Consider the following 14867-nt stretch of genomic DNA (forward strand, 5'->3'; position numbering starts at 1 on the left):
TGCTCTTTCCTGCCAAGGCAGGGGGTCGGACTAGATGATCTACCTAGGTCCCTTCCGACTCTAGCTACTATGAAACTATGAAACTATGTTACCCCCAGGTCCTTTTCTGCAGAGCTTCTGCCCAGCGAGTCAGTCCCCAGCATGTAGTGATGCATTGGATTCTTCAGGCCTAAGTGCAGGACTTTGCATTTGTCCTTGTTGAACCTCATGAGATTTATTTTGGCCTAATTCTCTGATTTGTCTAGGTTGCTGAATCCTAGCCATAACCTCCAATGTATCTACTACTCCCCCCAGCTTGGTGTCCTCTGCAAACTTGCTGAGAGTGCGCTCTATTCTATCTTCTAGGTTGTTGATGAAGACGTTGAACAAAACTGGCCACAGGACCAACCCCTGGGGCACTCTACTTAATACTGGCTGCCAACTAGACATCAAGCCATTGATTACTACTCTTGTTACTACCGCACAGTAGTGGCAATGTTATGGTTAGTGCCCACTGACACTACATTGCTGTAGTGATGAGCAACATCACCATAGCTTGCCGCTACAACAGCATAGTGTCCCATGTAGATGCGACCAGAGGATACATTCACTTGTACTTTTTACTTCAGAGTAGACTAATTATCTCCACAGTAAAGCATTGCCATCTACACATGCACCAGTATCAGGGAGCAGTAAATTAATTAATTCTGCCATAAGTGGATGGATTTACTGCACTGAAACTCACATGTGAACACTAATCATGGGAATAAATTGTGCCCAGTTAACCCAAACAGCCAGGGGCCTACTCAACTCTGGCTCAAACTGCTGCTTTCCCAGGCACATGTATAGACACTTCACCTGGGAGTAGTTTCCTTCAACTTAAATGTCTCTGGAGTTTATTGCCTTGCATTAATTGTTCATGTTGATGCACACAGTGTGGAAAGGGGAGGAAGTTACTTATTTCAGTTTAACTGTAAGATACTATCCCACCTGACTGCTATGACTTTATTTAAAATTAGCCATAAAAAAATACAATACAATCTAAAACTATGAAAATGATCTGGTGTTATCAAAGATTTTATCCAAGGTGGCAGAGCGTAGTCTTTGCAGACCAAACTCCATAATCAAAGGGGATCTAAACCTTAAACATGCTGGTTTGGGGTGCAGGGAAATAAAGCTGCCTAGTCATTGCCACTGTGAAAGAGCAGGCATTCAAAGGAGCTAGATAGAAAAAACTGTAGCATCACAGCCCGGTCCTCCCAGTCTAAGGAAACAAGTTTGAGTCATTTTTTGCCAGTGCGATAGAGTTTGTGTAAGGCTTTGCATGGTTTTAAGAAAGATTTAAACCCTCAACTGAATTTTCATTAATGAGGGCACAGTCTACTGTATGGCTGACAGAAACTCACACTTAATTTACTGAAGTTAAAGATATTTGAATATACAAGTTCTACTGATATTCTCCCATACTTAAAAAGGGGAATGTAATCACAAGATTTTTCTCCTTGCTTTCAGTTTAAGAAAGGACGAGTCAGTTTAAGAAACTGTACTGAGTTCCCTAACTTCTCTATATTTTTTCTTTATTATTAAAGTAAAAGAGAGTTTTTATCCTTCTTATGTATTAAATACAATGCGAGAAACAATTGCAAGACTTTTACATTGTGGAGCTAGATTATAAAAGCCTTTATCAAAGGAAGTCTTGACAAAAACTAATTCATAAAGGAGGGGACTGGGTTGAGAATTAGGCTTCTATTACCCAGGTATGACAGAGACCCTGGTCAGTATTTGCCAGCGGTTGCCCCAAGTGACTATAATGATAGATATAATACAATTTAAATGACAAGAAGCTCATGAATCTCAGATTCCACTGCTGGAAATCATAATTTTAAAATGTGCTTACTGAACTGAGTAGATTTAGATCTTAGATAAAACAGTGATGGTTTATTAATATTAAGAAGCAATTGCCAATAACACTGAAGGTAGGTACAGACATTCTAAAAGCCTGAGGTGGAATAAAGTTATGCAGTTATGTTAACTTTATTTAACATAAAGTTATGCAGTTTTCTACAGGCAGAGTAGTTTACATTGGTAGCAAACAGAACACACATTTGTCTTTTGTGGGGGGTAGGGCAGAGCAAATCTTAGACTGCATTCTCCCATTTTTAAGCCAAAATAAGCATGCTGAACTTCTGTTTTGTTATGGGTATAAACCAATTTCCAATCACTTATATCAGAAAAGGTGTAAAGTCTGTACCTGGCCCCAGATAACAGGTTGAACCAAATACAACACTGACAAGTACAAGGTGCTGGACCTGAGGAGGAAGAACCAGCACCATACCTATAGGTGGGGGAACTCCCTCCTCGTCAGTGCAGAGGCAGAAGAGGATCTTGGAGTCATCATTGATGCCAAAATGAACATGGGCCGGCAGTGTGGGGATGCAGTCAGGAAAGCCAAATGTACCCTGTCATGCATCCACAGATGCATCTCGAGCAGGTCCAAGAAGGTGATCCTCCCGCTCTATGTGGCACTGGTCAGGCCGCAGCTGGAGTACTGCGTCCAGTTCTGGGCACCGCATTTCAACAGGGATGTGGACAACATGGAGAGGGTCCAGAGGAGGGCCACTCGCATGATCAGGGGGCAGCAGGGCAGGCCCTACGAGGAGAGGCTACGGGACCTGAACCTGTTCAGCCTCCACAAGAGAAGGCTGAGGGGGGATCTAGTGGCCTGTTACAAACAAGTCAGAGGGGACCAGAAGGCACTGGGCAAGTCCCTGTTCCCCTAAGCACTACCAGGAGTGACCAGGTATAACAGTCACATGCTGGCAGAGGGTAGGTTTAGGTTAGATATCAGGAGGTACTACTTCACGGTCAAAGCTGCTAGGATCTGGAACCAACTTCCAAGAGAAGTGGTGCTGGCCCCTACCCTGGGGGTCTTTAAGAGGAGGCTAGATGTACACCTTGCTGGGGTCGTTTGACCCCAGTAATCTTTCCTGCCATGGCAGGGGGTCGAACTAGATGATCTGCTCAGGTCCCTTCAGACCCTACAAACTATGAAACTATGAAACTTCAGCATTATCTATAAATGTTCTAAAATAACATTACTGTCTGGGTTTTCTCAACATCTTATACAATCCTCTAACACCAGTAGTTGTGGATTTTCTCCATTAATTCTTATTTTTTACCTCTGCAAAATGGAGCTGGAAAATCCCATGATGCACCATTTCCAGGACTCACAATACATGTTAGCATAGCATGGCCCTCCAGGATATAGCCTGATACACAGCTATATCTAATTTTGTCTCCAATGTTGAACCTAGTTCCATGAAGTACTCCTTTGGGTATTTCTCCTGGGTTTCCACAAGTGTGGCTAGGTAGCACTGTTGAAAGAAGAGAACAGGGAAAAAAAAATACTATTAACCCTTGAGAAAAGAAATATCTTGCATTATTTTTTAATCAATATATATAGAATCATTGTTAAACACCTACTTTCCTTTTAGTTTTCTTAGTCTAATATCAAGAATGTATACCTGGACTATGGAATACATTTTAACGAATAGTAAGATTTACCTTTTCATCACTTTCACATGCGAGTTCTGAACCCAGTCCTTTGATTTAACATTCCATCAATACTTCATATTCCCATCAACTCAAAACCAAATGGCATTATGCCCTATAAGTCTAGCTATTTCTACTGCAAGATGGAAGAAAGAAAAATGGTCTTATGCAAATATTTCAGGTCCTTTTAGATACCATCAAAAAAGGATCCAAATATATACACAGTGTCTTTAATCTTACATATTTCTTAAAAAACAGATTCCATCTGACTTGCCTGAGTAAAGGCTTGATCACCATTTGCCCCTATTTAGATGATTTTCAGTTTAGATAAATGTACAGTTTTAACATTTAAAATATAGGAATTAATTAAAATACTCTACAGTAACAAAATTGCCCTTTCATTCTAGGAGTAGATAGAAAATTTAAGGAGATCAACTATGAAAAACTGAGGTTTGACAGGGCAAGGGAACAGATTTATTGTATTTTGGGCAAAAAACAAATGTTATTGTTTGTAAGCAGATATACCAGATTACCTAAAATACACAGCATGTATATAGTACTTCTCAACTTAAAAACATCCAAAATGATACATGCTTGTTTTTGACTTGGCTTGGTGATCTATTACTTGTAATATGAAGGTATTTTGTTTTGCTGGCACAGTGAAATAGAGCATGTATGAGAAATAGTAACAGCAGTACCTAGAGTACTGTCCATTCAAATATATGAAACAGAGCCAAAGTAAATACATTCCATAAAGGAGATCAAGGAATTTGAGACTAATTCAGGCATTGCTTCTGAATCCCTGTTTGGTCATGGACAAATCATTTAACCTCTCTCCCTCCTCCCTCTGTGTTGCTCCATTTGTAAAATAAAGAAAAGAATACTTACTACTCTCTCACGGGCTTTGAGAGGATTAATTAGTTAATATTTGTACAACACTTTTGGGGATGTAAAGCACTATATCAATGCTAATTAGGTCCCAGGCATCAGACAAGTGTATTTATTGGATGTACATCCTTAGTGGTTCATCAGTAGAACACTTAGCAGCGCTAGCATTGAAATAGTCATAATTACACTTAAGTTTAAACCTATCAGAACGTTTAAAAGAATTTTACGTTAAAGGCCCACATTTAAAACAACATACTGGTTTCTATAAATCAAAACCAATTTCCAATCACTTATATCAGAAAAGGTGTAAAGTCTGTACCTGTGTTTATAATTGTGTTTATATAAGTCTTTTTACCAGAAGATCTCAAACCTCAAGTATGGCTCATAAAACATAACAATCCTTGCGAATTAGGCAAGTTTGTATTTGTTTTAGAAACAATTTAAGGTACAAAGAGGTTATAGGATGATTTAGTTAGCTCAGAGAATAAGTGGTAAGGCTGAGGACACAACGCAGACCTCCTTTTTTCTGCTTGAATCTACAACCAAAACGGCTAGAAAATGTCATTGGTTCCAAACTGAATCCTAATCTCTCTCATGAGGGAAAATATTGCGAGTCTCAGCTTCTGGTTAGTAAATTCCATAGAATTTTGGGATGTTTAGCTTCTGATTATCTGCAGCTGGGGTGTCAAACAAATAGCTGGTGGGCCAGATCTGGCCTGTGGAGCCATATGATCTAGCCCAGGGGTCTCAGAATGACCCTGCAGCTACATGCAGCAAACAGAGCCAATCTGGCATGTGGGCTGGATCTGGTTCTGCATCTGGCAACCTGCCAGAGCATCTCTGAGCTCTGGTCCTACTCCACCCTCACTGGGCCAACAAGGCTTGATGAATTTGACACAGCTATTCCATGGAAATCAGATATAAATGCCATTTTATTTATGTATACATATAATAGTGCAGAAGCGATACACGTCACATAAATGCAAAACAGTATCATTCTCTGTGAGTTTATTAATTGATAGTAAATATAAACATTAATTAAGTCAAATTCACAAAGTGGGCAACATAATTTATGCAGACATAGTACATGTTTATAGGCAATTCCTTAATTGTGTGAGTCACATTGTTAGGATCAAAACTGACAACAGTATGATTTTTATTAGAAAGATGTTATTAAAAGCAATGCAGTTTTATTCTAAGTTGTATGTCAAATGTGCAGCAGTCCCTTTCTTTATTTCAAGGACACTCATTACATGGCTTATATACAGTGTGAGACCTGAACATTGATGCAGGAGTCCATCGCTATTCTTTTTTTTTTTAACTTTGCAAAGCCCTATAAGCAGACTTATGATAAATCTGCTTCTAACAGTATAATTCCCTTTCCACACAGGTTTTTCTGACTGATGTGTCATGAGAAAAAAGAACCCCCCTCCCATTTATTTCCCCCCAGGCCCACCCCCACACATACAGTAATCACATGAATTCTGAAAAACATCGCTCTAAAGGAAAGAGGTATCATAGCAAATCTACACCTCTCAAATAAAAGATGACTGAAGGTAGCAAACAGCTGTCAAAAATCACACTGCACCAATCCGGTCTGCCATCCCCATAAAGAAACTGTCCTACAGTGCAACTTTTATGAGATTTTCCTCTCACTACTTCTGTCAAGAACCACTAGAAATAATGGAGTTTGACTCCTTAAGGTTACCAACATTTTGCAACAACTTACTGAAAAACAGAAAAAAGATGAGTGATCTAAGACTGACAACCATGCTCAATAAAATATGCCATAGTTCACAAGATATCATCACTTGTCAAGATAAAGAACTATCTGACAGGATTATATTATTTATGAGCTTTTCTAAAATTTTCAAAGTAAATTGGTGTGTAGCTGCACAGGTCCCTTCTGTGGGATCTACCATTTCTAGTTGTGCATCTAAAAAGATTTAATAGACTGGAGCATGCAATCAATTGGATGCCTTTTGACCAAAGCTTTCCCATATAAAGGTCAGCTATATCCTTCAGACTTGGACTTGAACACAGAAGTTTTCTTGTGAGGATAAAAGGTCCTCAGTAAAAAGCTATTCTCCTGAAGTGTTAATGAGTCCACACAAGAAACACAGTTCTCAATAAAATTTACAAACCCTGAAGTCCCTTACCTAAGGACCTAATAAAAAGCAGCAGGCTTCTGGTCTCAGATGCTTTTCATTTATCAAAACCCTTGTTTATCTCTAGCAATGTGACTTCCACGACGGGGACAATGAGGTCATACTACATTGAAGATAAGGGCTTTCATAAATGAAGGAGACCTATCATAGTTCTTATATTTGTACTTCCTACCTTCATTCAAGAGAGGCAGCTGTACCTGGCAAGTTCAAATGTAAAAATTTATGCTACCAAGGGGAAAAAAAAACAGTGCAATCTTTCACTTCTAAAAATAGCATCAGTAGTTATAACAAACTGAAATGCATTTAAAATGGCCAGACAAAATAGTCAAATAGCCCATACATTTATGTTCTCTATATTAACATTGAAGCTAGCCTTGGTCAGTTGACTACAGTGATTTTTCTTCCTTAGCAGCATAGCTTTTGCCTGACTTTGTTGGATCCTGGAGCTCACAAGCTATAGTTCAGATGAAGATCCTGGAACCTCTTCTCTCTCCAGACCACAGTTCCATGTGGAAAAAAAGGTGCAATAATTTAGTGCATTATTTCCACCCCAAGTGATATTGGCATGTTGTTACCATATTGTATCTCTTTGTTGAGCAAGATTTGGCTCTTCCAAGCTGTAAACTGAATCATTCATGATGTTCATAGGGAGATCTTTCAATAAGTTTCAGAAAATCAGTAAATGCATATAGTCACAATTTAGTGACTCAGTAAGTGTGAGAGGGCCATTCCAGGGCCAGTCACAATATTGCCACCCACCTGTCTAGGGTAGTCCACCCTGACTCATCTGCCACGCCATGATGCAACAAAGCCTGATGGAAAAAAATGCAGGAGGCTGCCCATTTTGTTTCCTGATGCCAAGGACATAATACATGGCTCCAACCTTCCCTTTACCATGTCCCATGCCTTGCAGATGGCGTCCAAACTGGCTTCCAACTCTCCTTGCCCCATTGCTAGGCCACAGCAAGCCATTGGTCCTAACTTTGCCTCAGACATCTTCAGATATACCTTGGCCTGGCCTCTGGCCCAATTTGGCCTCAGGTATCCTTAGATGTGCCTGGGCCACATGTCCCCTCACTGGGGCACCGCTTCACCCACTCACTGGGGCTTCTGGGCCTTGCATTCCTTGTGCCTCAGGTGTCTGTCATTGTGCCTGGATTCCACTCTTGGTCTTCAGCTCACTCAGGCCCCAGGCATCTGTTGACATATCTGGACCCATAACTTGACCTATGGCCTACTCAGGCCTCAGGTGTCTGTCAATACTGGGCCTAACTATCACTCAGGCATCCAACCCCAGCAGGGTGTATTTTTAGGTCATTCCTCAGGACCAATGCAGGCCTATCTGCCCTGGTCTTTCTTCCTCTCACTGGGCTCCTCAATGTTCCTTTTGGGCTTTCTGCTACCACCTCCATCTTGCACCCTGCCTCTCAGTCACAGGTCCCATCTCTCTCAGGCCCCTTATAGGATACCTCCCATCAGGAGGCTCATCTTCAGCCTCCTTTATACCAGCCTGCTTGCTGGCTTACCTCTGATTCTGTCTCAGCAGTGCCTCCCTCCACCCCCCCCAAGATGTTTTGAAAGCAGACTCCTCCAGTTGGGTGATGTTACTCTAGCAGCTTCCCTGTAGCAACTGCCAGTTCTGCTTCTCAGGGCCTGGTCTTATACCCAGAGTGCCCAGCCATCCCCCAATCAGGCAGCCTCCTGGTTGACTCTGCTATCACCTGCAGGCTTCTTCACAGCCTGCTGAAGCCCTTAAGGTATCAGGCACGCAAAGGTGCTCTGCCACAATTAGCCATTATACCAAGCTTTTAATTACTATTTAACTGATTAGAATGCATGTTCCATTACATCGTTTTCCAAGGGGAAAATAAAAATACTTTGTTACAATAAAACAATATGAATGTTCATTATTAAGCAGTAACAAAAGGCTGCTCTACAAAAAACCCACCAACCCATGCACACACACGGTCAGCCAAATTTCATTAAACTTACTCTTTTGAAAGCTAGGTCCCAGGCAGCCTGTGGTGGACTGGTTAATTACACTGTCTATTTGATAATCTCTGAAGTTTAAGGAAACTAAACTCCAGATGCTTGCATAACACAGACCACTTCAAACATGAACTAATAAAATCCTAAGTGTGATGGCACTTTTTCCATGCCCTGCAGCTGAGTTTTGTGCTTTCATCAGTAGAGAAGTTTTCTGTATTTAAAAACCCTATTTACTATGTTTGCCGACTCATTATTTTTATGAGACAGGCCTACTTTCTTTACCAATTAATTTAGAACACTCATGTTTTTACCACACCAAAAGGAGGGTCACCAAAAGTTCAGCAACGCTGAACTTTGTTATCCTCTGTACTTTGATTCTGAAGTGTCTACATGTCTATTCTTTATTTGTTCTCTCACCAGAGGCAGAAGTCTGCGAAACAGAGCATCCTGTTGTGGTAGGGCTGTTCAGAGTTGCTATGTATTTATGTTCAAGAAGGCAAGGTCAGAAGAAGAATATGCCATGTACTTTAAGAAAATGGCAGAGAGGCTTGTGGTAGTCTAATTCCCATTTATTTGAGTGGAAATTGAGCATCTAAATCCTTTTAAAGGGCTTTCAAAATCTCACTTGTAACCTTCAGAATAAAAACTGCTCAAGTGTTGCTGAACATGTCAGACATATACATGTAAACACTCCATGATATGTGTCATTCTTGATGGGCAATTAGCTAGTAGTAGTAGTAGTAATAATAATAATAATAATAATAAATACTGTGATACCAGACTGTATCTTCAAAAACAAAGGAAGGACAGAAGAGGAGAAATACAAGGTGAAGCAATACCAAGAGAAGCAATTTTCACCTTGCTCTGTCAACATCATAAAACAAATAAAAGTATTATACTGACAAAGACCAAAAAGATAAACCATATTAGATTTGAGTGACTAACACAGAGATATGCCTCCCCTATTTTGCTGCACAGAATAGCTCAGTAATAGCTTCAAAGAGAACAAGAGGATCTCTCACAATCCTAGCCCCTGTACAAGTGGATTACAAAACCAGAAGAGTTTTATTTGACAGCAGTAACTACAGCCAGAAGCAGATGTGGCTGCAGTTGTGCCCAAAGCACCCTGAAGAAGGATAAACTTTCTGTCCTACAGAGGTAAACCTAGGTCAACAGGTTGTCACAGGAGACAAAGTTTTAAGTCTACAGTTAAGACGATTTGGAACATAAACAAAAAAAAAACTTTAATCCAGTGACACTGCAAATACTCATCCTCTGAAGTCACCTACTGGAATAGAAGATCCTCTGTTTCTGCAATCAGAAAAAGAAGCATCTAATACAATAGCCCAGCAAGAAATGTAAGTCTTTCAGGTTGTGAATACAGAGACTGCTTCTAATTGGGACTTCTGTTTTGTAACACGTGACTCTTAGATCTGATCCAAAAATAAAAGGAAACATATTTAGAAAATTTAGAAGTCTTCTTTTCCCCAGATGGATTCTTTGGGTTGGGTCAAAATTTGACAATGCCATCATCATTTTTCAACTATTTCCATTTCTTTCCTTTTCTTTTCAAATGTTCAAAAACTTAGAGTGCCAAAAGTAAAAGAAAATAAAGAAACAAAAAGGGAGAAACCCAGACATTATTCATTTTATTATTTTTAGTAACGTAGAGGATAAAGAAAGAAAGGCAAAGGAGAAAGATAGAAAAAAGTCAGATAGAAAGAAAATTTTGGAAGGCTGAAAACTTTATGCAAGAATTCTTATATTTAAAAATAGGCATTTCTGAAATCAAAAGCTGAATGAAAACCTGTTTCACCAACTCTAGTAGCTATACCCTTGGTAACATCCCAGATTCCACCTTTTCTAGTGGGCACAGGGGCTGCACCAAGAGCAGAATCTTGGTTCATTTCACCTGTCTAAATGTCACACATGCAGCCATGTAACTGCTATTTGTGGTCTTATTCCATGCACACAGTGGCTGTGCAAATATATATGCATACATGTACGCCTGTGTCAGCATAAGTCCTGTAATTGTAGTCGGACAAAATTGCATGCCTAACAGCTATCCAAAGAATGTAGTAGAAACACAGGGGGGAGCTGGGAGAGGGGTGAAGAACCTTCCATATTTAGCTCCAATAACCTAGGGGCTAAAGAAGTCCTACTCAGTCCAACAGACTGTTCTAGGCCCACTTCAACCAGAGGGAATTTGAATGTACATCTTCTGCTTTATGTTTTATCCACCATCAACTTCCCTTAACCATCCCTCCTTTAAAAGCTGGATCTCTGAGCCAAGAGAGTGGTAGAGGTGGCACCAGGAAGAAAAGAATGAGCTAGAAGATGAGATGGCTCAATGAGACAGCTGCCAAACTAGATGGGAGAGAGCTCTAGGTTCTTGCTTCTGGACTCTTCTTCCCAATAAGACAAATGTCCCTAAGTTCTCTATCCATTTTATTCAACAAATATTAAACAGAAACACCTGAATAATGTCTAACATGATTTAGTGGTTAGAGCACTGTACTGGGAAGTAGGTAACACGGATGCAAATAGCCTTTGTGTGAGAGCAGCTTAAAACCTGGGTTTGCTGGATTCATCTGCGAGTGACCTAACCACTGTGGATTTCGCAGAAATATTGGTGGGGGTTCTCCTCCAATAACTAATGCCTACTACTCATGGGTTTTTGCCCAGCAGCAATTTTGAGACTTATGAACATGGTGTATGAAGTATCATAAACAACCTATCTGGCTAGACTGCACGTTACTGAGCATATTGAGTAGCCAAGCGGGTGCTTAGATAGCCACATTGCACTTAAAATAGGATGAAAAACTGTGTCAAGCCACATCTATGTAAGATGCTACTGTGCAGTGGTTACTATGCATTTATTTAGTACTCTGAGAGCCTCTCTAATTAAAGCACCACTGCATCTTGTGTATCAGTGCTGCCTCCCAACCTCCATGTAAAAGTGCCCTTTTACCTCCATTGTGAGGTACTAAAACAATGTGCATTGGCATGTCTTAATGAACATTAAATAAATAGCATGTTTTTTAATGAGGCTGCATTAAAATAGGCTAATGCACATTAAAGTGCATGTGTACATGCGCCCGATATCTAGACTTATACTGAATTAAATGAAGTTTTGAGCTGGTAGGAAATATTCTAATTTTGCCAGTGTTAGATGAAGCAAACATGGTAATATTTTTTTAATTTAAAAAATCAATTCATCTTGGTTCACAGCCTCATTCTATACAGTTTCTGCTACCACTCAATTAATTTCAGTTACTGGATGGAATATCACTGAAATAGATCATTTCAAACCCAGCCTAAGGGAAAGGGTGAATTCCTATTAAAAGATTATATAAGTTTTTAGCCTTACTAAATTTCTAATCACATACTTATTTCCTACTGAAGTAAATGCTTAGATGCTGTACTGAACAAGATGGACTTAATACCTAAGGACAAGATACCCATTGAAGCATTTGTCCATACTAAGGAAATACAACTATGTTAGTAGAAAAATATTTGACTTCATAGTTGTTGGCTTTTGCTGAAGAAAACTGATTCTAAGAATCAGAATTCTAGACTCCAAGGCTCAAGAATGTTCATTTGCATTAACTTCTCTATCCTATAAACAATCTGCACTGAAAACTACTAGGGCACGCCCACACATGCAGGCACATGCATTTGCAGCAGCTCAAATAGAAGTGGTACAAACTTGAGCTGGGGCTTTTTGCCTCAGCGCATGTGCCCAGACATGCACTTTGGTGTGGTGCAAGGTGTGCCACTAGGAGCAAAATAACCCTGCCTGGCTCCTCCCCGATCTGCAGCCAGGGGGAGATAGAGACTGGGGCCAGCACCCTGGCTCCATCATTACAAAAAGTTGCCCTTTGAAGGACCTAAGGGCTACTTGCTGTCAGGAGCTTCTGAGCCCTGGCCAGTTGGTACCTGGGGACACTACCGCTTTTGCCAGCTGGCCTGCTGAAGCAGCTCTGAAAGTTCCTTGCACCCTTTACCCACGGCAGCAGTCTGCTGCCTGGCTGCTGCCTGGCGGTGACCTGCTGTGCACCTGCCAGACCCAGATGGGGACTGCACAGCCAGTATCTGCCTGCCCCTCTGGGCCAGCTGCCAGTGGGCTATAGCTGCAGAGTTGATCTTTGTCCAGCACTACTGCCATGTGTGTGCCTGCCTGGCCAGCTGGGCAACTATTGCCCAGAAGATGTTCCCAGTGTTGTGGCCTGCTTTGAACTGACAAAGCATGTCCTCCTGGCCCCAACTGGCCAGGAGGTCAGCCACCTCCAGCTGGGTCCAAGGTGTCAGCTCTGAGCAGGCAGGGTCCTGGCACTGGCCTCCCTAGCAGAAATTCTGGTGTTCCCTATTGGAAAACTGAAAAGTCCCTCATAAAAAAAAATACTGAAGTCACTCCGTAAAATACCCTGAAATCCATGTTCCTCCACAATTAAAACAAAAGACCACTATATATATATAGTGGGAGAGAGAGAGACAGCGTGAGTGCAATCAGCTGGGCAATCTTTTATTGATATATCTATAGTGTTATAGCAATTTGGAAGCCTACCAGTGTCTCTGTCATTATAATAAAATGAATTCTAAATATCTATGTTTTGCTGTTTGCCTTTGGTTTTCTTACCATAGAGCAGTTAGAGATCTCCTTGACCCCTTCACTAACTAGGATGTGGGGACAGCTGCCCCTGCAGCCACAGCTCCTGCCAGCAGGTCTCATCCTGAGGTGTTTGGACCACTGCCCCACCCAGCTCCATCCCCTGCCTGCTCCTCCAGCCCCCTCACTCCCCAATTGCTGCCCCAACTGGCCCCATCCCCCACCTGCTTCTTGAGCCCCTCCAATCACTGCCTTGCCCACCTCCATCCCCTGCCTGCTCCCTGATCTCCCCTGATCAAGGCATAAACCCTTACAGAGAAGAGCTTTGAGTTGTGGACAGTAGTGAGTCAACACTTCGTAAGCTCATATTTAACGCAACCAAATTCTTGTACCAGTGGTGGCCAACCTGCAGCTCTGGAGCCACATGTGACTCTTCAGAAGTTAATATGCATCTCCTTGACACAAGCATATGGTGACCAGCTTCCATAGCCATTACATCATGTCACGTGTTGCGACTAATCACAGTGAAAACGTTACTCAGTTGGGACTCAGAAGTTTGGACTGCAGAGCTGTGGGATGGCCACACCTGTCTTATACTCTTCCTTATTTTCACATGCTTTCATTCTCATTCACACATTATGCCTCCATGGCACTGTAGCCAAAGACACCCTAAAGCAAATATAAAAGTTGATCTGTGTCCATCTTGAAATTCTGTTACTCTGTTAGAATCTTGGCTGCATCAGGGGAAGAGGTCTAACTTTGACTTAGTTCATTTTCTGAGATGCTGTAGAAAGAGTAGGGAGGAAACTATGTGCTTCCTCCTTAGAGAAGATTGTAAAGTCACATTACCAGCCTCAAAGTTGATATGCAGGCATCATTTTTAACACAAATATACAATATCACATGTTAAACTGGAATGTCAAAAATAATAATATTGATATATAAAGGTAGATCATGCTGAAAAAAGATTGCTATGGCATTCTGTAGGGTAACCTTTAATTATTTAAAGCAGGGTAGTTTGAGTGGAATGGCTCAAACTGGCAGCATTTCTTTACTGTAAATGATAGAACTAAAAGAAGAAAAAGGAAACACTTGGCAAAACAGGTGTGATATCGGGGCCCCAGAAGATATTATTTTTATTGAGCTATGGCATTTCTAGCATCATAGAAAAAATGAAGTGATAAAGGCATTTACACATTCAGAGCTCCCTGGCTGAAGCATAACAAAAGGCATGCAAAAGGGAGAAAAGTAGAGGTTTTCTCCAGAGCTCCCTCTGCCCACACTGGTCTCTGACCAGTGAAAGTGGCCAGGGTTAAGTGTACAGCTCTAGTTCACTGACTGCAGTGGAGTGGTGAGTGTACCTGCCTTTTCTCTGCAGGCAGATCCAGGCTGTGTTTAACAGCCCAGTTGCAAGACGAGGGAAATGAAAGTGCATCTTGGGATGCTACAGACCCCAGGGAAGCCTTCTATTTTGTGGGTAGTATGCCACATGTTCAAATTTAAAGCCTGATAAAAACAAGCTACTTAGATTTTCTACATTGATCATTCATGAAACTTGTTTACATTTGGGGAGGGGGTGTTTCTCATATTTCATAGATTTCATAGATTTCATAGACATTAGGGCTGGAAGGGACCTCGGGAGATCATCGAGTCCAGCCCCCTGCCCAAAGGGCAGGAAGTCA

General features: G+C 41.2%; 1 protein-coding gene across 1 annotated transcript in view; it reads right to left on the reverse strand.

Annotated features, from left to right (window-relative positions):
* Positions 1-14867, reverse strand: part of CSMD1 (CUB and Sushi multiple domains 1) — a 1867828-nt gene that overhangs the window by 1231584 nt on the left and 621377 nt on the right. Inside the window, exon 4 of the mRNA XM_019538151.1 lies at positions 3159-3353. Coding sequence (XP_019393696.1) covers positions 3159-3353 — 195 coding nt within the window. The remainder of the gene's footprint in view (positions 1-3158; positions 3354-14867) is intronic.

This window comes from Crocodylus porosus, unplaced genomic scaffold (assembly GCF_001723895.1).
Source record: "Crocodylus porosus isolate Cpor-Errol unplaced genomic scaffold, CroPor_comp1, whole genome shotgun sequence".
Classification (NCBI taxonomy): Eukaryota; Metazoa; Chordata; order Crocodylia; family Crocodylidae; genus Crocodylus; species Crocodylus porosus.